Below are 25180 nucleotides of genomic sequence, written 5' to 3' on the forward strand. Positions count from 1 at the left end.
ATAAGTTAGAACTAAAACACTGGTTTACACTAGAGTCACGTAATTCGATGCTTCCATAACCCGAATGGATGGAAGTAGGGTCTTCTTTGTGGTGATAGATTACGGTGGGGGTCTTAAATTCCCCGGAATTAGCTGGTGGTGGTGTTTCAATGGACACTGGTGTGTTACTTGACAGGCTCGGTGACTCTCGTTTTTTGACAGAGTTTTCTTGGCACTGTTGGAGGGGGAGAATTTGTTTTCGTTGAGCTGAACTACTTGCAGTACCTCACTGACCTTTGATGTAATGGTGGGAAGGTTTGATGTAAATCGTTTTTTGACAGGTCCAAACTGATGAGAGAAGGAACTGGAGGGGGCGCTGACTGTGGGTTTAAATTTTTTTCGGCACTATTTAAGAGCTTTTTAAAATATTTGTATCCATATTTCAAGTGGACTTGACTGCAATCGCCGAAGAAAAGCCCACTTCTAAAACGGACACACACCTTGTAATGCATGAGTTTGCACCCTGGGACACTACATTCATTTTTAAAATAATAATTATTGAAAAAATGATGTTATTTACACGACTCTTCCTTCTTGCAAATCCCTCTCCAGGCATATTTGCATATACCTTTATTAGGATTAACTTGTTTCCTGGATAGTTCATCACTAGTATTGAACTCACACCTGGTTTTACATGCATAATTAAGGTCAATTTCAAAATGAACTTTACATTGAACACTTGTGCCTGAGACGGGATTAAAACCAAAACAGTTTAATCTTTTAAACCCACAAACTTGTCTTTTTATCTTAGTTGAACCGGAAATCACTGGATTCGTATCTATAATTTTGTCGTTGACCTTGTCTTCTGTTAAATTTTGATTTTTGATGATGTTATCAGGAGCCATATTAGCGTCAATAAGTCTTGTTTTAATATTGGAAATTAATATTGGAAAGGGGGGAGTGATCAAGTCCTTGTACGATAGTGGATGAATCTCTAAAAGAGACGTAGGTGATTCTTCCTACGCCTCTTATTTATAAAATGTTTTGTTTCCTAATGTGCCAAATAATCCTCAAAAAGATTCTTCAAAGTTTGAATATAAGTTTCTAGCAGTTCAAAGTTTTAAAAATGAGAAATCTGTACAAAAAAAGAGAAAAGAAAAGAAAATGACGACCTGATAGTTCAGAGAGGCCGAAGCCAAGTCGTATTCCGACTATAGTCACAATGGAAATAGAATAAGACTTGTGTTTTGCATATGCACGCCAACAAGTTTCCCTTTTCTTGTCTTTTTTAACCTTGAAAATTGTTCAGAGCAAATTTGTGTTTATTTTCCTGGGCCTAAAAAAGTTCAAATGTACAGCTGCAGCAAACGCCAAACACCCTATCAAGACTATGTGAACTATTGATATTAGGGCCGTAAATTTTTATCGTAAGATCAGGAGAAGAAAGAAGAAGTGTATTTCAGTTGCTTTCCATTTAAGATTCAAACCAAAAACACCCACGGACAGACTTGGCGAGAAGAGAGAAAGGGATGTTACCCTGGTTCCCGGGTTGACCGCTTATTATTATTTTACTGTGTTTATGTGCCACTTTTTTTCATTACTATGCTGACCATAAAGAGGTAATTAATCTTTTATTGCTCTTACCACCTTCATTGACGTCCTATTTATGATTCGGAACATGTCGGTGCCGCAAAAAGGTACCTTATTTTTTCCCCTGCTTTAGCTGTTGTTGATATCTACATTATGGACTTATTATTTTCTTTCCAGAGTATTTTATATCTTTTGGGTGTTTAATGTCTGCAAACACCTGGTAACTTGCTCAAATGAACTTGTTTCGCTTGGTCAGGCTTGGATAATACATTCTAACAAACCAGATGAAAATCTCCTCTCAATAGTTTTGAAGCCATCGTTTTCAATGTTCCTAGAGCTTGAAGCAAGCGCAGAGCCTATATTTTCTCACCGTAAATTATATATCTGTTGTACCCTCATATATATATATATATATATATATATATATATATATATATATATATATATATATATATATATATATATATATATATATATATATATATATATATATATATATATATATATATATATATATATATATATATATATATATATATATATATATATATATATATATATATATATATATATATATATATATATATATATATATATATATATATATATATATATATATATATATATATATATATATATATATATATATATATAAATATATATATATATATATATATATATATATATATATATATATATATATATATATATGTATATATATGTATATATATGTATATATATGTATATATATGTATATATATGTATATATATGTATATATATGTATATATATGTATATATATGTATATATATGTATATATATGTATATATATGTATATATATGTATATATATGTATATATATGTATATATATATATATATATATATATATATATATATATATATGTATATATATATATATATATATATATATATATATATATATATATATATATATATATATATATATATATATATATATATATATATATATATATATATATATCGGTACCTGTATGATATACGCCATACCTAATGTTCTTTTAATGTTTCTCTGACACTCAATGCTAATGAAATATACCAAAGCAAGATAAAAATTTAATACTTTAGATACAAATTTGGGCTATATATTTGCACATTAGGAGGTGGGAGTAAAGTATAGCGGGTCTAAGTTATAAGTTATAAGCAGGTCTAAGTTAAAAGTTATAAGTGGGTCTTTGTAACCGGTTCTATAATGTGTCAGTGAATGAACAACTTGAGCGTTAGGGTGTTTATTATACAAGTACCGAAAAATGCTTAATTTGGGATATATATTTGCACATTAGGAGGTTGGGGGGGGGGGGTAAAGTATTTTCACAGTGTGAAGTTAAAAAACAATTTTTACTACATAATATACGGAATAATTGTACCTAAGCCATTAGGCATGCAGAACCTCTATACTTTACCCCCCCCCCCGCCCTAATCTGCAAATATATGCCCCAAATGTGTTTCTAAAGTATTACATTTTTTATCTTACTTTGGTATATTTCATTAGTATTGAGTGTCAGAGAAACATACTAGAATAACATTAGGTAGAGTGTATATCATACAAATAACTATATCTCAACTATCTGTTGTACCCTCTCTTGTAGCCGCAATTGATTGATAGTTCTTTTACTTACAGGAAAATGACGGCGATTCAACTGACAATGACGTGGATGACGAATTTAGTTTTTATGAGAATAACGTTCAAGAGCCAGGTGAAGTTTCAGAAGAGGATTTTCCTCCCCTTCCCGGCAAGGCACTTAAGGAACATATATATGAAAATGCCCGCAAAGAAGGGTTGTTCCATACTCACAGCGGTACAAATTTGAGCCAGCTTTTGAAATCTCGTCAGAATTATATTCCTGTTAGGAATCCGGAACCTCCTCCTTTGGGTCCCAGACTTCCTGAAGTTCGAAAAAAACTTCAAAGTTCTACCAGTAGCATTTCAGAGATGCAAAAACTTTTGGCACCAGCTATACAACCTAGTCCCAGTATGCAAACATTTTTGGAAAGTGCAGATAAGCTTTTTACTCAATCAAACAGCACTGAGCAGTACAGTGAATTGTATAAGAGGTATGCCGAGCTACCCTTGCAGCGAAGTACGAGTTTAGTATATCAAAATGGAATTGGCAAATATCCTTCCTCCTTAGTGAAAGATATTAAGGTTGGCAGTGAAAACTTTTTAATTAAAACTGATGAGGGCACTGTCTCAGTGATAAATCCGATTCTTCGTCAAAAAATTGAAGGACGCGATTTGAATTCAAATTCTAGTGAAGATGTTCCAGAGTGCGTTACTAACAGTGTTGGATTGACATCCAGTCGGTTGATCAGTGAAGAGAATGCTGCCCAAGTTTCTGCCGATGAGTCTCACGGAGACGAAAGTGCTTTCAAAGTTGTTTATGATGATATAGGCTTGGTGAATAATACCGAAGACATTTCCGAAGTTAAGGAAAAGGTGCTAGCTGAATTATATGACGATATAGGAAACATTCAGAAAGAGACTGTAGATGAATCGTTTTTAAGTGAAAAAATGGAGTTGAATCCTAGCAGTAGGGATTCAAACTGTGATAATGATTGCAATAGTTCTTTTGAACCTTATACTTCTACCCCTATTAGAATAGCTTTGGAACCAGAGTCGTCCCAAGTGGTTTATGATGACGTTGGATCTATACAATGTAGGTTAGATAAGTTGCGACGTGGCTCTGTTGATGAAGAATTAGACAAAACTTTGTTTGATCTTGGGGGCGAAGAAGCTGAAGAGTTTGATGAAATAGAAAAGCAGAATGAAAATAATCAAATTTTATATAGTAGTAAGGATGACAACGACATTGTGTCCTCTCCTAGCTTAGATGTAAACAGACTCAGTGATTCAATAAAGCAAGTTGAATTAGAAAAAGTGATGTACGATGATATTGGAAATGTCCAGGAAGGTTTTTCTGATAATTTGTCCAATAAGTATGACTATAATCTAACTTTAGAAACCTCAATTCAGAACGAAAAACCGAGTGTTGATACGGAAGATGAATTCTCTGAAATTTTTTCTGAAGACATGGGAAATGTGGAGGAGGTTGATAGTGAGCTACAGCTTAATAATGACTGTAATGTTAATGTATCGGCAGATAATAGTTTTGCAAAGAATTACGAATCTCTAACTAAGGAATCGACAATTGCAAGTCCTGGAAAAGCTGACTCCTTGCCAAAAAAGAGTGCCTTTTCACCCAATATTGATGATACGCTTGATTTTATTGACACAAGCCGGATTGACCACAAAGATACCAAGAAAGAAGGTGTGAAAGAAATACTTGGTGTAGCCGGTGTGAAAGAAATACTTGGTGTAGCCGAAATGCGGAAGAGCTACGGAGATCTAAGGCATTCCCGGGAAAGGGACTCGATGGTTGTTAAAGACTTAGTCCTTAGTGCAATAAATAAAACATCTCGAAGAAGTCAAGAAAGGCTAAATGCAAAAGTAACACCAGAACGAGTCTTCCCCGCTACCAACCCACAAATAAAGTCAGGTTATTCCGTTATTAATAAAGTGATACCGGACTCCTCTCATCAGAGCTCTTTCGAAAGTGTTGCTGAAACTGAACTCCCTGACACAGCTTTGACAAGCCAGTTTAAAAGTGACAATGCTTATCTGTGGGCGGGAGTTGGGGAAACAAAAGATGTTCGGACATTAAGCTCAGATGACGTTTCAAATGAATCAAATACCAATTACCAGAAAGAGAGCCTAATTAATAAATTCGCCAGTATACTTGGTTCTCCTAGGAAGAAACCGTTAATCAAGTCGCCAGTCTCACCTTCGAAATTACCGGCCGCTGCATCGCCATCCAACTTGCTTGAACAAAAGAGAGGTATGTGAAAGATCCTCTAACTTGTCTAACTTGTCTGTGGCAATCATGCCAGAAACATTGATCAGTTCTAATTCCCAAGTTTGCGTGTTCAAAGAGAAAAACCCTATAATATAAGCACACCAGAATATAGAGATTTTTTCTTTCTTTTTTTAGTGGCTTCGGTTGGTTTCATGGCAATTTCGACGTATATTTATTTTTTGGAATGTTTCTGTTATCTCGCAAAAACTTAGACAATGTTTTTCATGATGAATATTTGAGGGTAACAAGCAACTGCCCTTAGTCTAAAGTTTTGTTTTTGTTTTTTCTTCCCTATTGTGTTAAACTCAAAAGTTCAGTTGAGGCAATATTGCTCGTAGTAGCACTATTAGGTAATTATTTTTCCTCTTCTTGTTTTATAATACGAGGAACTGGAGCCTAGAAGTTTCGCTGTGGGCGAAGGAGATTTGCAGAAGTTGCTGGGAAATCCTCTTTAGGCTTGTTTCGAAGAAATTTCTTCACAGATTAACGACTTGAGAATATTAAACCCCTCTACCCCAGATACTTAGGAGCAAGGAATTTGAACCTTGGAAGTGGGAAGCGGGACTCCCTTTCGTATTTTAGACTAATATTTTTCCGATTCCCCCATTGCTAATCCTACGGATCGATCTTGAAGGAAGTCGAGTACACTCTGCTGTCCTCAACTGTAGACCGATGTTGATAGAAATATAGGGGTATAGAATATTTTCAAATTCCAAACATCTTATACGAAAGATAACAAAAGGAAAGATAAAAAAACTTTTTTAAATTTAAGATATTCAGTACTTTAAAGGCCCAAACAGCCACACCACATAAAAATTGGTTGTTTTTTTTTTCTCCAAAGGAATGACTATACCTATTTTTTTTACCATCAGCTCATCCAGAACCACATAAAAGTGTATTGGCACTCCCGGCTTAAAATAACCGAAAAATGTTAATAAAGTAGAAAAAAAAAAACTGAATGAAATCTACTCTATTTTTAAAATTCAGATTTACCAATTTTGGAGCATTCAAAAGATTGCGGAACCTTTAGAGGATCTAGCGGCACATTGGTGTGTCATGCCATATTTGTATAAAGTCACCGCTCTAAATTTACAAAATATCCCCTGTATATAGTTTCCCTGAATTCGCTAAAAAAAAATGTTAATCCGATTCTGTTGTTTCTTTTTTTTTGGAAAGAATTGGCTTTGGGGAGGTAATTACAGAAAAGATGTATACCATAAACTATTCCAGTCAAAAGTTTGAAACAAAATCTGGAACTTTAGTTGGGCTTCTAACTTTCAAATGCTTGCAACATTGTTTGGGCCCTTTTTCAAAGATTTTTTCAGGCTAAATGTGTTTTATTTTTGAGTAAAATCTAAAACCACGATATTCTGACACCTGTAGTTTTTGATTTGCCACTGAAAGATACCTCTCCTAATGAATTATGCCGTAGGACTCCGTAGCGAGCAGGTTTTCAATCATTTTCTTATGGTCACTGAAAATAAAGAAAATGAAGCTTTGATTTTCAAGATCTACGCAGTCACTTTCAAGGCAAATGCAGAATGAAACCAAAAGGTGTGATGCTGGCGTTTGAAGAGCTAGGATCCAAAGATCCTAGCTCTTAAAATATTTAAAAGGCAAACTTTAAAATATTTAAATGGCTCTTTAAAAATATTTAAAAGGCAAACAAAAGAAACAGCATTCAGACTAGCTGAAACTATCTGTCTTTTGAGAAAGGGACGAGGGTGCATTAGTCAAAAAATCCCATACAGCCTCAAAAAACCTTTTATTGCGAAGTTCCAATACCTTAATATTATTATAAGATTTTCATTAGGGCCTAGATCAATCAAATATTATGTTTTGGTACTTAATATAATACATAGTTTATTCTTATGTGAAAAAATTATGTTTTAGAATGAATTATTCTTATGTGATAATATTAAATCTCTGAAATCGCTCATTTTCTAATTAAAATTATAACTTGCTAACCGGAACCTATGCTAAACCTGTACGCGAATCAAAGTTTCGCCAACTATTTCTTTGTATCGATAAAATCATCGGAGCTGCTTAAAATTTTGTACATAATTCGAAAATATTTTAAAGTTCCAGAAACATTGTCAGACGCAGAAGAAATGCTGGTCCAAATCAAAGATGAGGCAGATCGATTGAAACTTAAAGAGATGGTAAGAATACAAGAAGAAGAGAAGAAACTTGAGCAGAAACATACTCAACTGAAACAATCTCTCGTCAAATCTTTACAGGAACAGAATCCAGGTAATAATTCATTACAGCTTTTTGATGGATTTTCATGTAATAAACGACAATAAGTTAGTGTAGCTAGTGTTGCTCTCAGAAAACTATTGGGAGGGTGGGCTTGATAGGATTCAAAATTCTGACAGGACTTGTTTTAACATTGCACAAATGATTAACCGGGGAATGCACTAATGACGAATTATGGATTCTAAATTTAATGCAAACAGAACAAACGCTAGCAGCATCAGTACCCTGTTTTGATAGGATTTTTATATCCCTCTTTCAGGGATATGGAATTCCAGATATACGTATTTCTAGCTTAATTTAGGGAAAATGTAATTCCTCTTTTTGCTACTCTGTCAAGTTAGCTGAATATCTATCTAAATAATTTATAACATTTACCCGGATACAATGTTTGTGTTCTAAAATTTTCCGGGGTCAGAAACGGTCATGAAAATGGTTCTGGAGACACTAGTATTACAATTCTTTTGTTCCTTTTTAATAAATTTTTCTCAGACAGATTATTATTCAGGCTGTCCGTAAAGTATCAACCATTGAAGTATTATATTGCAAAGGCGACTTTTTTTTTAACTGGTGTTTTAACTGGATTCAATTTATTTTCATCCTTGTCTGTAAAAGTTAATTTTTAACTGTAGTTAATGGGAAAAAAAGTTAAAGGATATTGTACTAGACTCTATTGCCCATAACTTGGTGCTAATATCCGTTTCATGGCCCTTTAGCCAAGAAGTGCAACGGGAGGCTTGGGGCCAGCCATCCTTTGATTTTGCACATCCTTCCTTTCTTTCCTGGATTTCTCCAGGTACACATTTAGAGCTGGTTCGCCTCTGACTCAGCTTACACAATCAAGCCACTGGCCTCTGTCCTAAACCAAATAATCACTGACTTCCAGACTCGCACCCAATCCCTAAAGGATGTAGGATTGAAAGGTCAGCGCTCTATATGGGCAAAGGTCTATATAGAGCCCTATTTGTGCACTTTTATCTGCAAGAAGTGCATTAATTTATTTATTAAAACGTTAATTATTTATTATGTTTTATTATTTATTAATTTATTATTTATGTTTTAATTCATTAATTACCGTCTTCATTTATTTTTTTTTCTGTTCGCTCTAAGATTGTCTTATCACTAATGGCAGTTGATATTACTAATTCTTTGCTTCAAGTCAGCAATGACCTGTAATATTCTTGGTTAACAAACAATATCCCTTACATTATCCCATGAAAAGAAGTTCAAGGAAGTGCTATCTGCGGCATATTTTGTCGTTGGAATGGATCCATCCCTTCCTATCCATCTGTCGGTAAATTTTGTATTGAGGAACTGATGAACATCCAGCGGCCAATTTAGTGGAGTGTTGTGCGATCTTGCTGGAAACCGAAGATTGGCTGTAAGTCAACCAGTTGTAGTGTTATATCGGAAGCAACGCTATAGCGTTGCCTATAGTAAAGGCCATACGGCTCCAATGTTTTATTATTTTTATTATTTTTTTTTCCCAGAGGCACTTCACATGGAAAGGGTCGTCGTAGAAACTTAAAAGGGGGCTCATTCGATTGGAAATCGAGAGTTCTAATGTCCTTTTTAATAGTCGAAAGTGATTGGAGGGCAACTAGTGCCCCCCGCCCATCATTCCCCCAAACACATCCAATCACAAATTTGTGGTACGAAAAACACAAAACCCAATCACCACTATCCAAATCGTATTTACCAAGAGCAAAGGACTTCCAGAACAAATCACACCCATACTTACCGACCTACCGTATCTCCCACCACTCTGCTAGAAACGCTGGTGTAGAAACTGAGAAACACGACCTGCTACAACGATCCATACTCGACCTTTACCGCCTGAATCCACCACCTCCAAGTCTAACTTCAACTCTACCACAAACAGCAAACGCTCCTTCATACCTACCAAGTGATAATGAACATGAGTCCTGGATGACGTATTACAAGAAAGTCCCTCCGCCGGCACAGGTAAGTAACTGTCACGCGGCAAGGACCCAAACCTCTGATCCTGTAAAAAGGAAATCAAGATTAAAGCGGAATCCAGAATTTCCCTCTATATTGCTGTCGAACGTCCGGTCAATAACAAACAAAATCGAGGAACTGGACATCTTAATGCGAGGTAAACAGATCGATGTGGCCTGTCTTACCGAACCTGTCTTACTTGGCTTAGAAATAGCAGTATACTCAGCCTCGATGGCTACAATGCATACATATTACCTCGGAAGTCAGCAGACGAAAAAAAAGAAGAAATCAGCCACGGTGGAGGAGTTGGTCTTATCTGCCGAAACGATACGCCCAGCCGAATACTCGATCCTCCAATACCCAAATCCCCAGAACTCGAAGTGCTATGGGTCTGGGTAAGGCCGCTTTCTACCAAGGGGAGTGTCATCCCTAATCTTTGGAGTCGTGTACTACCCACCCAAAGCCCCATTCCGGAAGACTCTAGTCAACTACCTACAATACTCCGTCGACCACTTCCGGAGTAAATATCCCTTTGCCGGTATTGTGATATGCGGAGACGTCAATGATATTAAGCATTCCTGGATAGAGTACTGCCTATCACTGAAACAAGTGGTGAAGTCTCCAACCCGCGGCAGTAACCTACTTGACATGGTCTTCAGTAACCAACAATACTACGACGAGCCAGAAATCACAGCAACCATTTAAGTGATCTCCTAACAGTGACCTGGAGACCAACACAATCGTCACAGCGTTAGGTTATTGAATAAACAGTGACCTATCGACCGATCAGGGATGAACAAATCCCCGCCTTCAAGGGAAAGCTAACATTGCAGAACTGGACCCCTATTTACAGACTACCGTCCGCTGAAGACATGACAAATGCCTTCTGCGACCAACTTCAGAAAATGTTCGAAGAGCATTTTCCAGAAAAGAAACGGGTAGTAGGAAATGAAACGAAACCCTGGATCACGCCAGATATAAAAGAGATATAAGGCGGGATAACTTATACAACTCTAACAGAGCAGAGTCCAACAAGTTGCGAAATATAGTGGTGAGAAAGATAAAGTATGCAAGGAAGCAGCACGGCCGCTTGACTGTACAGAAGCTTCTATCTTATGATTCTAAAAAGTTTAATAGCACGGTTCAGAACATTCTTGGCCGAAAGCAGAAAAACGTTGAACTAAGAAACGAAAAAGGGGAGAAACTTATAGCTAACGCGATTAACGACCACTTTGCTACAATCTGTACAAAGTACCCTGGTCTTACATCACTTCACGACCTTCCAAGCATTACTGAAATCCCTGTCATTGAAGCAGAAACCATCCAGACCGCTTTCTTAAAACTGGACACATCCAAAGCCTCATTTTCTGGATAACTGCCGATCAAACTGATCAAAGCATGCAATAACTAGCTTGTGGTACCGTGTACTGTCATAGTAAGCCAATGGCTGAATGAGGGAACCTTCCCGACACGATTCAAAACTGCTGTGGTCATTCCTATACCGAAAAAATCATCCGTCGAATCTGCAAATGACTTAAGACCCATCTCAAAGACATCGATTTTCTCAAAAGTCCTGGAAGGAATTGTCTTCAAAGGGCTTTTCGAAGATATCAGTGAAAATCTTGATCCTCGGCAGTACAGCTTTCTTCCAGGTCATAGTTCTGTCTATTACCTGATCTGCCTCATCAGAGACATCCTGGAACATCTGGAGATTGACGGTGCTTATATTGACTGCATCATCGCGGACTTCGTGAAAGCGTTCGACTTACTCGACCACTCAGTTGTTATCGACGAAGCAACTTACCTTGGAGCAAGACAAATTGTCTTGCGAATGGTTGGCAGTTTCCTGACGAACCGCAAACAGAAAGTACAACTTCCCAATGGCGAAACGTCAAACATCAGGGAGCTGACCTGTGGTGCAGCACAAGGGTCGAAGATAGGCCCTTTAGCCTTCCTTATTGTGATCAACAAGCTTTTGTGCGAAACTATGGAATGCTACAAATTTGCTGACGATCTCTCCACCCTCCTCCTCAGACTTCTCTCACAGAGCATACAGCCAGACCCAATCCTAACAGTAATGCGAAAAATCGAGGATGAAGCAAACTAAGTGAAACTTAACTCAGCCAGGAAAAAACATTCCTATTTAGGGTTAATTTCCTTAAACGGCCAGTTCCAGACCCGCCATGCGGTGGGCCGAAGGCTGTAAAAACGGTGAAGATCCTGGGTGTCCACCTGGATGCCGATCTGAAATGGAACACTCACGCATCGTCAATCGTTTCGAAGACCGCCTTTCTCTCATGATCTTTTGCCTGCCTTTGGCACTTTTCGATGAAAACTGAGGACATTGTTGTATGCTTCAAATGCTGCATTAGACTACTCACTGAATATACCTGCCCAGCGTGGCACAGCGCATTGACCATAGATCAAAGCGACAAAATTGAAGGATTGCAGAAAAGGGCCTGCAAAATAATACTGGGGAGTAGCTACGTTGACTATCAGATGAGCCTCAAAGTTCTGAAGTTGGAGTCCCTCAAAGAGAGAAGGCACACACTGGTCAAGGACTTTGGTCAAAAAATCCTTGACTCTGAAACGCACCGCGATCTACTACCGGATTTTAAGGCGCGCCAAACTCAACGTTCTACGAGGCTCAGATAAATAACTAAAAACGCAGCAAAGCTGAAACGACCGCCGATCCACTCATCCGAGCGCTACCTGAAGTCATTTGGTCCATACTTCGTAAAACACTACAATGGTGACCCAGAAAAATTGTAAATAAATCAAGTTTGAATAATTTAATTTTGTAAGTGTTTTTAAATTGTTTGACTTCCGCTGTTATTTTTGTTGTTAACAAAAATATTAAGGGGAAAATAAAGTGAATTTGAATCAAAATTTTGAGAAAGCCATTTTGTTCAGCGTAGTTGAATTCCAGATAGGAAATATGTTTTTGAGGAGGACACTCCCCCACAACCCTCAGGGCAAGGGTTTTAAATTATGCCCTGGGGGCATATAAGGTTTTTATAGAAGGCGTTGTCGTAGAAACTTCAAAAAAGGCTCATTCGATTGGAAATTCAAAGGGCTAGTGTCCTTTTTAGTATTCGAAAGTGATTGGAGGGTAACTAGCCCCCCCCCACGCCCAACATTCCCCCAAACACATCCAGACAAAATATTGAGATAGTCATTTTGTTCAGCGTAGTTGATTTCCTGATAGAAAATATGTTTTTGAGGAGGACATTCCCCCACAACCCTTAGGGCAGGGGTTGTAAGTTATGCCCTGGGGACATATAAGATTTCTAAAGAAAACGTTGTAGTAGAAACCTCAAAAAAGGCTCATTGGATTGGAAATTCAAAGAGCTAGTGCCCTCTTTAATTGTCATAAGTGATTGGAGGGTAACTAGCCCCCCCACAACGCCCATCATTCCCCCAAACACATAAGGTTTTTATAGAAGACGTTGTCGTAGAGACTTTAAAAAAGGCTCATTCGATTGGAAATTCAAGGGGCTAGTGCCCTTTTTAATAGTCGAAAGTGATTGGAGGGCAACTAGCCCCCCCCCACGCCCATCATTCCCCCAAACACATCCAATCAAAATTTTGAAATAGCAGTTTGGTTCAGCGTAGTGGATTTCCAGATAGAAAATATGTTTTTGAGGACGCTCCCCCACAACCCTCAGGGCAGAGGTTTTAAGTTATGCCCTGGGGGCATATAAGGTTTTTTATAGAAGGCATTGTCGTAGAAACTTCAAAGGGGGCTCATTCGATCGGAAATCGAGAGTTCTAGTGCCCTTTTTAATTGTCGAAAATGATTGGAGGGCAACTAGCCCCACACCCATCATTCTCTCAAACACATCCAATCAAAATTTTGAGATAGCCATTTTGTTCAGCGTAGTTGATTTTCATATAGAAAATATGTTTTTGAGGAGGACACTCCCCCAAGACCCTCTGGGCAAGGGCTTTAAGTTATGCCCTGGAGGCCTATATGGTTTCTATAGAAGGTATTGTCGTAGAAACTTCGAAAAAGGCTCATTCGATTGAAAATTCAAAGGGCTAGTGCCCTTTTTAATGGTAGAAAGTGATTGGAGGGCAACTAGCCCCCCCCCCTCCCACGCCCAAAATTTCTCCAAACACATCCAATCAAAATTTTGAGAGAGCCATTTTGTTCATTGTAGTTGATTTCCAGATAGAAAATGTGTTTTCAAGGAGGACACTCCCCCACAACCCTCAGGGCAAGGATTTTAAGTTGTGCCCTGGGGGCATAGAAAATTTTTATAGAAGGCGTCCCCAAGCCCATCCGATAAAATTTTTATAATAGCCATTTCATTAAAAATAGTTCAAAGTTCAGATAAGAAAAATTCCTGTGCCGACGGAACCCGCCAGGGCCCGGAGGAAGGCGTTATGAGTAATGCTCTAGGGGCATATATAGTTCTTATGGAAGGGATGCTCTTATAAACTTTGGAGAGGGCTCATTTGATTTGAAATTGAAAGTTCTTATTTACTTTTTAAGAGTCAAAAGAGATCAAAGGGCAACTAACCCCCCCCCCCTCCTCCACGCCCTAAATGCATCAGAATTTTTTTTTTTTATAGACATTTTGTTAAAAAAATTTTAGAAAATTTAAAAGACGTTTTGTTAAAAACTGCGTCATTGGCGCTTAACTGAAAACGGATTATCTTACAAATATTTTCTTTTCCAGTTCTTACAGTATTGAAAATCAAAATACAATCACAGTGAAACAAATTCTTGAACTGATGGATCTTTCAACAATTAATATAATTATATATCAAATATTCAATTAGATGTTGTTTATACTTTCCAATACTGTTTAAGACGAACACTGTTTTCAGTAAAGCGTAAATGACCCGGTAGGTTTTAGAATTTTACTGTGAGGGAAGGAGGTCATAACCAAACTCTTATTTGTAGTGATTTTTGTTCGTTTCAAGCTTGATTTGCATATTAAATTTAAGTTTCACTCGTTTTAAGATTTATTTATTAATTTACATTAATATCTATTGTATGTTTGTTTGCATTGATTGTTTATTTAATTTCTGTTCGTTTACAGTTTCATTTATACTTCAATAGGAAAATATTTTTTTTCGATTTATGCTTGATATTCATATTCAATCTAAGCATTACTCGCTTTAAGATCTATTTATTCATTTATATTATTACTTATTGTATGTTTTTGCTATGATTTTTTATTTAATTTCTGTTCGTTTTGAGTTTTAATTTTAAAAGGTATTTGTATCTGCTGAGCTTAAGTTTAAAATTTCCTTTACTTTCCTTTGAAAAACTTATTTTTCGGATAGTTTTTTTTAATTAATTTTTGGCAAGAACAAATACATCTGCAGTAATTATTGCTTCGTTGAAGAAATAGGCAGTAATTATTTGATGGGATATGATTCCACGTCTGACATTTATTTTTGGACTAGGAATATGAAACCACCTAATCATCTGGAGTTGTCCTGATCCCCAGATTCTCACGTTATGTTATTTGGTTCAAGTGTCAGTAAAACGTTCACTTTATAAGCGTACAAACAAGCTCCTGTGAAGGACCTTGTGCGCTAATAAAAACACTATATGAACAACTACTAAAATAAACAAACTAGCACAACTAGCACAAACTAAGAACAACTGCCTTTGTGCCATTTTTTGATGGAAAGAGACTTCGATCACCGGTATATTTTCTAATAATGATGTGATTTATACATAAAACTACTTACAATTTAGCTAAAAATTAGTTTTGGGGTAAAATGTGATAGTATGTTGTTTGGATGTTTTGAGAATTCAGGGTGCAAGAAAAGGTTTGAAGAATAACGTTAAGAACACTTTGTTCCTTAGATTAAGAATGAATGGGGACGAATGAGGAATTATAGGTAGCAAGATCAGCTACGAGTGGATAACTTTTCCTATCTAGGTAATGTTATTTCTAGGAAAACAGGATGCTCTGAAGACGTATAAAAGAGAGTAATCATATCCCAGTGTGTCTTTTGTTGTTGAAAAAGGTTTGAAATTATAGCCAAAAAAGAATAGGAGTTTAGCACTAAGATTAGGAAACTAGAAACCAAGCTACTGAAAGTTGTTAAGGAACATGGGTGCTTCGAAAAGTGGAGGGAGGCCTGTTCGATGTGTTACCCAGGAATTGTCTAAGGATAATTTTAGGTATCTATTTGAGCGACTGTATGTCAAACAACAAACTCATAGAAAATTTGGTTCAATTCCAATGTCTAAGACTGCTGAAATAAATTTAATGTACAATATTTTCGTCAGAACAGAAAATATGCACAAATGCACAAACACTCGTTTACAGGACGCTTTGGGTTACACTCCCGCCCAGGCAGATTTTTAAGGAACTTCCGATGCACATGCCAATGGTATATGGCTAGGTCACGTTTTCTGGATGTAGGGTGATATATTGCCAAAAATTGTACATTCTGGCAATACAGCCGGGACTAACGTAAGGTAGGATGTACTCGAACGGGTTGGAAAGAGGCCGTAAAAAAACAGTTAAAAGAGACAGGAATTTCATGGTGACGGGAGGAATAAGAACGAGGCTTTGAATAGAGTATGGTAGAGGTGGAGTGTGTGCGTGCGTTATGAAGGCCTCAGCCGGTTTAGCTCTATGGTGAATTGCGATTAGTAGCAGCAATATTAGCCGCATGACAGATTTGTTTAATCTTTCACTAGCCAAGAACAGTTTTCACGTGCCCAATTGGCAGAAACGAGACTAACCTGGCTGCACATTCTTCGTCATATGTTCAGTTGCTTTGGAAATTCCTCCATACTGGGGTATATGGGTAGTACTATAAGAATAACCTAAAAGACCCATCGTTTCCTTAGAAAATATTAACCTCAAAGTTTAATTTTAAGGCGTTAAATCCATTTCCTCCCCAAGAAAAACTGCCTCCTCAGTACTTGTGTGCAACCACGGCCACGTAAGATTCTTTTTTTTCTTTTTTTTGCAATGGGTCCAATTTTTGCGTGACTATTTGTTTGTTCTTTAACATGTATTTATTCATTAATTATATTTTACAGGTAAATGTTATCTTTTGTCCATCCTTTATGTTAATTTCTTGTGACATTTAGGTACAAGCCGAGAGGAGACAGTTGGTGAGCAGGCCAATTTACTAGGAGAGATGTTGGCAACTGTTGAGGCACATGAGAAGATAAAGCCCGGCTCAGAAACTAGGTGGGCCTTTAAGCATTTTAATAGTAGTTTGGAAACGTGGCACAAGGTGGCAGTACACGCTTATTTTGCTCACCTGCTTACAAAGCATAGGTCTAGAGTTTGCTCTATTCTTGGGATACAAAATAAAAAAAGGGCTTATAAAAAACTCACCAAAGATGAATTACTTTTCACTAAGCATGATCAATATGATTTTTTTCGAATAGGAAAAACACGTCAGTTGGTAGACTTTTACGAAACTGTTTTAAGTGGCAATCGCCGTCGTCCTGCAGTGGAAGAAGTCGATCTGCAACTTCTTGAAAAGGCTATTATTTGGAAACCAATTGTTTTTGCCCTGCCAGAATTTAAACACAGATCCTGGAAGAAAGATTTGCTTGTGTTTTTTATTATTTTCTTTGCTATACATGCAATTTTGTTTTCTCAGTTATTTGCTGTTAAAGGTTTTGCGAGTATGTTGCGTGATTGATTCTTAATTGTTTTGTTTTCTTCTTTTTTAGGAAAATAAAGTTAGCTCGTTTATTGATTGATGTCCCACTCTAATTTGATAAACTAACCTTTAAACATTGAAATCTTATCATTCGTTTCTTCTATTTGGTATTACCCTACTCATTTTTAAACTCTAAATTCGTACTATTGTGATGTTTTCGCTTTTTTTTACTTTGAGTACTTTTGCTTAGTTTTCTTTTTCTTTTGGCGTTTTGCAGAAAAAAAGGATTTTTCTCGAGGTTTCGCTTCTAAGTTGACAACATGGCAAATTGATTGTTGTGAGTACCAGGCATGCATCTTATTTTGCATGTCAGTATCTCTATAGCGATTTTATTTCATGTGAAATAACTATTTACCCAAACTTCTTGTTATGTTTTTATTGTCAGGGTTACTTTAAGCTTGTGTTAAGTATTTGTATTACTATTATCATTAATTACTAGTTATTTAGTTAGCTCGTCAGGGAGTATAATGCTTTTTCGTGGGTTGTTCATAGATATTACTTTTGTTGAATTATATTTATTAAGAGAAATATAAGATTATTCAGGGTATTGGTGATAATTGACAAATAATATTTAAAAATTGAATAATTAATTTTCAAATATATAGTTATAAAAGCTTTCTCGGCTCTACTTATGCAAACAATCGGAAGTTTTTTTTTAAGACCTTGAAATATTCAGGCTCTTTATCAGAAACTGTAACATAACATTTCAATTCAAAGAAAATTTGATCCGTTACATTTTCACAGTCATCTTCAAAGTATGTGATTTGCTAAATTCCTTTTCTTTAAGGATTTATGTGTTACTGATTTAATATAATCTAATATAATCGTCGTTGCAGGGAGGGAACTTTTTATTTTTATTTTTCAGGAATGGATTTTTCCATAATTAGCCTATAGATAAAAGTTCTGGTCTAGCAATTAGGGTAGAACTGATTTAGAAATCAAGTCGAAGTCTGAAGTCAGAGACTTGGGTATTTTTACCCTTTTTCGTTCTGAAACATAAATTCTAGTTCAACTATGATTGGCTCTTAAGACTGTTTTTCTCGGTTGGCTATTAGAAAAATATCCCTATCTACGCATATTTTTATTTTAAACCCTCCTAAGATGCGTGATCTAATGGTAATTGCCTAAGTAAGATCGTTTCTTATAATAACGATGAAAAAATATAATAATAAATATAAAAATATAAGAAATAAATATAAAAATTTAATATAATAAAGATAAAAAAAAATTTCTTGATTGTTTTTTAAAAGAATTCTTTGGATGACACGACTGTTATTTGGATATTTTCCTTCCCCTTCAGTTGTTTTGGTTTATTAAGTGTGTGCTTATGCCTGCACACGGTTTGTCACAGGTGTGTAACCTAACTAAATTATATTAAAATTACCTGATGCTTATGAAATTATTTATTAAAAAGTTACGTTTGGAGTTCAGTCCTGGGCAGGAGCTTCAGATTATTGCAAGGATTTCCGGGATGGTTTAAGAAAGGTTTTTTAAGAATAATATTATTTTCTGTATATATAAAGTAGTGTTTCAGCCAGAACTTATAGCCTATTCTAAACGGGGCGGTAGCATAGTAGCATAAAATTCAACAGAGTACGGACCTGGAAAACCGATGAGAACCCCTTAAAGGCAAAATCACGTGTAAAAACTTTTTATTATTCTGAGAAATCTTGCCTTAAGTTTATATCCAGTTTGTAGCTTCAATCAAATCTACTGAAAAATCGGACAGTCGCTTATCTTGTAGATTGATCTAGTTAATACATGGAAAAGGACTTTCACATAGCTAACAATGTTTCTCATTATTAGTGTCATTATGATCAACCTTTTCTCTAGAAAAACCTGAACTGTATCACATATGTGCCTTAGCTGTGTGTTATTTCCGTTAATAATCGGGTTTGACCTTCCGTTTTATACTGTTCATTTCAGATTTCTATATTACAAATAATAGAGTCCAGAAGTCCCCAAAGGATTTTTTCAGCAAATAAGAACTTTCACCTTTGGAGGTAACCTAACCCCTGACTTTAACGTCAAAAAGATTATTTTTTTTATTCTTGTTACAATGTTTGAATAGAGCCATAACAAAATGCAACCAGTATCATGTACCAATGTAGGCTATCATTGTGAATTATTGTCTATTTTCTGTCTTCTTTATAGCTTCCTTGTTCTAGAATAATTCCCTTTATCCTGTTGAAACCAGCCACGGCAAACTAATATTTTTCTGTCCATTAGTAGGGCTAGAATTAGCATGCAAATACTCATGGTCATGTGTGTGTTCATATTTTCAATTATTTTCTGATCACCTAGAGTAATAGTTTTCTTTTTTTCCCTCGATCTTTATGAATCAAAACTTATTATTACATTAATAAAAAAAGCAACTAAAAAAAAGTATAGTACCCGAATGAAAGGTTTCAGTATTTCTGGCTTTTATTTTGCCAAATTTCAATGTAGAAAGATGAGAAAACTCACATGATAATATGATGGCGATCTTTTTCTTTCTTTGCTTCCACTAACTTTTCTAAATTCTGCTCAAGTTTCACTTTCTGGTGCTCACCTATGCGTCTTTGCTCTTGCTTTTCAACAGCTTTAGGTTATTAAAAAAAAAATAGGCTGTACTGTCGGTGGCAAATTCTGTTATTCTGACTATATTATTCTAGAATCTAATCTGTAGCTTCCATTCACAGAAATTCGGGGGGGGGGGGGTATTTTTTTTTAATTGTGGGAGGGGAGTTGCAATTTTATTGTTTTTTCAATGAAACTGCCAAAAATGGAACTGACAATGAAACTTTCTTCTTCGATAAAAAAAAATTACTTAAAAAAGATTTTTTTTTTTCAAAATCCAAGGGGCCAAAAAATTTTGTTGGGCTAACCCCCCTCCCCCCCCCTCAACTAAATATTGCGAAACATTGTCAAAAAGAGTCTACATAAATGATTGAAGTTCGTTCGCAATAAAGTTTACCAGGGCTGGGAATTATTGTGGGTTTCTTCTCTTAGCGCTGATAAATAGGTCATTTTCGTTTTAAAATTCCAGAGTTTTTTTTTGCGTTGGCTCTTTAAAAAAAAAAAAAATAAGTCCAGAGGGAGTGGCAAATTTGCTTTTTTCCATTTTTTTAAAATGAAAATACCAATTAAAGCTTTTTATGTAAATACCCCAAAAAGGTATTTTCAAAATATCGAAGGTGGGGAAGGGCAAAAAATATATGGGAGGGCACACGCTCCTTCCCTGCCCGCTAATTGATACCGGGTTTTTTTGTAGCTTTCTCTTTCCAAATAAGTCAAATTGTTAATTTAAGAAGTTAGGATTATACTTTGATTATATGAAGATCTCTAATCACAACTTAAATAGCAGTATATACAGATTTTAATTCAAGTTTGAAATTGGTGAGGCAATTTCGCATTGGGAACCTTGTTCATATACTAAAGATACTATTCTAATTCAAGAATAATTAACAATTTTGGTTATTTTCCTCTTACTCCCAAGGCCTGGAATTTAGTCTACACAAATAAATACTAAAAATACTATTAAAGTACTACAAAAAATACTATTCTAATTCAAGAATAATTAACATTTTTTATTATTTTACTCCTACTCCCAAGCCCTGGAATTTAGTCTACATAAATAAAAACTGCCACTAGCTGTAATCTGCGGATTGTGTAACCTGAATTAGTAATGGCATATAACTTACTAGCTTTTCTTTTGCAGATGCTTATTGAAGGAAAATGGGAACCAGTTTTAACCCTAACACCCACGAGATTGTTGGTTGATTTAAGCTTAACAAATCCCACGATTCTTATGAACTAATCACGGGGCAATGCACTTGCTTGTGTTTCCTTTTTTTAGCTTGACTTTTATTTTATGTTTGATAGGGCGTGTCTTGTGCTTAACATATAGCTTTATTTTGAATCAGGGTTTGGCCTAGAATGTTGACTCTGAAAGAAAGAGAGGATTTATTTTTCTTGACCATGAATAGCTGACTGGTGGACCGCCAGGGGTTTCAGTTTAGGGCAGGAGGCATTTCCCCTTCTACATTTTGAAATAAAAACTTTTATGCGTTTTTTTATTTGAAAAGATTGAAAAAATTACCTTCTCCTAGATTTTGAATAATACGTTCTTCTTATAAAAAAAGGTTGGAAAAAAAATCCTTCCCAACCTTCCTACATTTTCGTGAATTAGCGCCACTATTGACCACATAGTATTCAGAAATAGAATATCGATGCTTAGATAGATGGTCCAGTGGTGGGGGTTTTAAGAGAATTCCGTTCATCTTTTCTGATATTAAAGAGTTTTGAGGCCCGAAACTAATCTAGCTTTTTCAGTATTAGTTTTATCTGTTCTAAAATCTCTTGAGCGGGGGAAGACAAAGTAAATTTACAAAGACGTCTATCAAAACAGTTGTTTTTTTGCAATCTTCAATGAGCATAGTCTACCTTTGCTTGGATCACGTTGAGTTTGGAACTCGTCAAAGATTAATCCGGATCAATCCATTTGATTAAAAAACCACGAACACAGTAGTTCTGCTTATGGGATAAGAAATCCTTGGCCATCTAACAGACACTATTCGGGAGTCTTGCAGTGAAAGTGAAGCATTCTTTCAGTGAAAGTTAAGTTAAACGTATTAAAACTAAAATTTTGGTAATAAAGTTAAATGGAAAATCGTTAAATTAATTGCCTAGTTTGCATCATCATATAAATTAAAGTTGGCGAAGAATCTTAACATTCTAATTGACACATGATCCTACAAAGTAAAGGTTACTGTGCAGATGTCAAAGTACCTTTACTATTGAACAAATCAGTTGGGCATTTTTGCAAGTTCGATTTCTTAGGACAAAAATCATTTAATTTTTTTCTACCAGTCGTATCCTAAGAAAGGTGACCATTTCTAGTGTTGATTTAATACCATTTTCGTAGTCCTCTCTATCTTGGATTGTCGTTTTGGAAAGTATATGTGTGTAACCGTCAATTCCTTGTGTTTCTTTCAGACTCAATTAATATATCTATCAGGTTCGTACGTTGAAGTTTTATTTTTTGGGGGGCGGGGGGGGGGGTGTAATAACAAAAAAAGTTTTTCTGATGATCTGAAAAAGAAGTATTTAGAAGTTAAGGAAAGTCTTAGGATTTTATGGGAAAGTACCACCCCCGTCGTGTGCATGCTCCTAATACCTATATATAATAATGAAAAATTAGTGCAATAAAATATGTTAATAGATTAGCTGAGGTTAACTAAGCCGCAATTCCTACGCAATCTACACCAAAGCCTTTATTTACTTAATACTGAAGCATTTAATCTTCAATGAAGTCGAAGTCAGGCTGTTGTACGTCACTGACGTCAAAAGTTTAAGTACTTTCTTTTTAAAATCTCTAACGTCAAGTGACAATGCATGTGACTCTTATTAATTCCTCTTATTAACATATATAAGAATCCTTTATTTAACTTGTATTATAATTACTTGTTATTTGAAAAATGCCTAATAAATGATTTCCGTCGATATTTTTCTTTATTCTTTTCCTTCTTCTTTGCTATGATTTAGTTTCTTTCTGTTAGTAAATGACTTTAAAAAATGAAAGTTGAGCATATGTTTCTACAGTATTTAATCCATACCGATTTTATAGCAAGAGGCCCCCCCCCCCCCTGAAAACTTATTATATTTACTTATTTATATCGGCTGTTTTACTAGATTTTGTAATATTAACTGTGAAGTCTTCCGAAAAAAACTTGGTGGTAGCTGTAGCTCAAAGTTATTCATTACTTTTTTATTTCTCAAGTGCCTGTTATTCAATCTCCTCTAAATTGTATTCGATGTTAATTTTATTGGAAGCAAAATGCGTTCAATAGAAGTTATAATAAAAGTTCATCTTAAAATTTTAATCCTGGTATATGTCTACATTTCGTCTGTTCTAAGAAAAATCTTATTTTGAGCTATTCTTTAGTCTTTAACTATCTCTTCAATCATGATATCAAATAACGAATGTACTTAAAAGATGGTATTATGCCCCCCCCCCCTTCCTCTTCTATTCTCTCAGTCTCTCCCTATTTCATTATTGAACATTTACCTATCCTTAAAAAATGTATATAATAAAACATTTTAACACTTGTATTTGAAGGCTAAAAAGGAGTAATTAATTGAATAAACTTCCAAGAACAATTGCTCTGTTAAGGCGTTGGTTTAAAAGGACGAAACTAACAAAAACTTATTTGTTAGTTTCTTTAACAAGAAACTAAAGGACTTTTACCTACGGTCCTTCAAAAATATATATAATAAAATATTTTTAACTCTTGTATTTGACGGCTAAAAAGAAGTAATTAATCGAGTAAACTTCCAAGAATAATTGCTCTGTTAAGGCGTTAGTTTAAAAGGAAAAAACTAACAAGAACTTTTTTTTAACAAGAACTTTTTTTTTCTTACTTTCTTTAACAAGAAACTAAAGAACTTTTACCTACGGACCTTAAAAATTATATATAATAAAATATTTTTAACTCTTGTATTTGACGGCTAAAAAGAAGTAATTAATCGAGTAAACTTCCAAGAATAATTGTTCTGTTAAGGGGTTAGATTAAAAGGAAAAAACTAACAAGAACTTTTTTTAAGAAGAACTTTTTTTTCTTAGTTTCTTTAACAAGAAACTAAAGAACATTTACCTACGGTCCTTAAAAAATATATATATATATAATAAAATATTTTTAACTCTTGTATTTGACGGCTAAAAAGAAGTAATTAATCGAGTAAACTTCCAAGAATAATTGCTCTGTTAAGGCGTTGGTTTAAAAGGAAAAAACTAACAAGGACTTTTTTTTTAACAAGAACTTTTTTTTTCTTAGTTTCTTTAACAAGAAACTAAAGAACTTTTACCTACGGACCTTAAAAATAATATATAATAAAACATTTTTAAATCTTGTATTTGACGGCTAAAAAGAAGTAATTAATCGAGTAAACTTCCAAGAATTTGCTCTGTTAAGGCATTAGTTTAAAAGGAGGAAACTAACAAAAATATTCTTTAGCAAGAACTTTGTTTTTAGTTTCTTTAACAAGAAACTAAAGAACTATTACCTACGGACCTTAAAAAATATATATAATAAAACATTTTTAACTCTTGTATTTGAAGGCTAAAAAGGAGTAATTAATTAAGTAAACTTCCAAGAATAATTGCTTTGTTAAGGCGTTAGTTTAAAAGGAAAAAACTAACAAGAACTTTTTTTTTCTTAGTTTCTTTAACAAGAAACTAACGAACTTTTACCTACGGACCTTAAAAAATATATATAATAAAACATTTTTAACTCTTATATTTGACGGCTAAAAAGGAGTAATTAATTAAGTAAACTTCCTAGAATAATTGCTTTGTTAAGGCGTTAGTTTAAAAGGAAAAAACTAACAAGAACTTTTTTTTAACAAGAACTTTTTTTTCTTAGTTTCTTTAACAAGAAAATAAAGAACTTTTACCTACGGTCGTTAAAAAATATATATAATAAAATATTTTTAACTCTTGTATTTGACGGCTAAAAAGAAGTAATTAATCGAGTAAACTTCCAAGAATAATTGCTCTGTTAAGGCTTTGATTAAAAGGAAAAAACTTACAAGGACTTTTTTAACAAGAACTTTTTTTTATTAGTTTCTTTAACAAGAAACTAAAGAACTTTTACCTACGGACCTTAAAAATTATATATAATAAAATATTTTTAACTCTTGTATTTGACGGCTAAAAAGAAGTAATTAATCGAGAAACTTCCAAGAATTTGCTCTGTTAAGACATTAGTTTAAAAGGAGGAAACTAACAAAAATATTCTTTAGCAAGAACTTTGTTTTTAGTTTCTTTAACAAGAAACTAAAGAACTTTTACCTACGGTCCT

The 25180-nt window shown here is 34.9% G+C and overlaps 1 protein-coding gene across 1 annotated transcript in view; it reads left to right on the forward strand.

Moving 5' to 3' along the window:
- Mical (Molecule interacting with CasL) overlaps window positions 1–24001 on the forward strand; it is a 119305-nt gene extending 95304 nt beyond the window's left edge. Inside the window, exons 18-21 of the mRNA XM_089107393.1 lie at window positions 3230–5444; window positions 7545–7715; window positions 16753–16855; window positions 21040–24001. Of these exons, the coding sequence (XP_088963519.1) occupies window positions 3230–5444; window positions 7545–7715; window positions 16753–16855; window positions 21040–21073 (2523 nt within the window). The 3' untranslated portion in view covers window positions 21074–24001. The remainder of the gene's footprint in view (window positions 1–3229; window positions 5445–7544; window positions 7716–16752; window positions 16856–21039) is intronic.
- The last annotated feature ends 1179 nt before the right edge of the window (window positions 24002–25180 follow it).

This window comes from Artemia sp. Qi Xiang Cuo, chromosome 2, assembly GCF_049724085.1.
Source record: "Artemia sp. Qi Xiang Cuo chromosome 2, ASM4972408v1, whole genome shotgun sequence".
NCBI lineage: Eukaryota > Metazoa > Arthropoda > Branchiopoda > Anostraca > Artemiidae > Artemia > Artemia sp. Qi Xiang Cuo.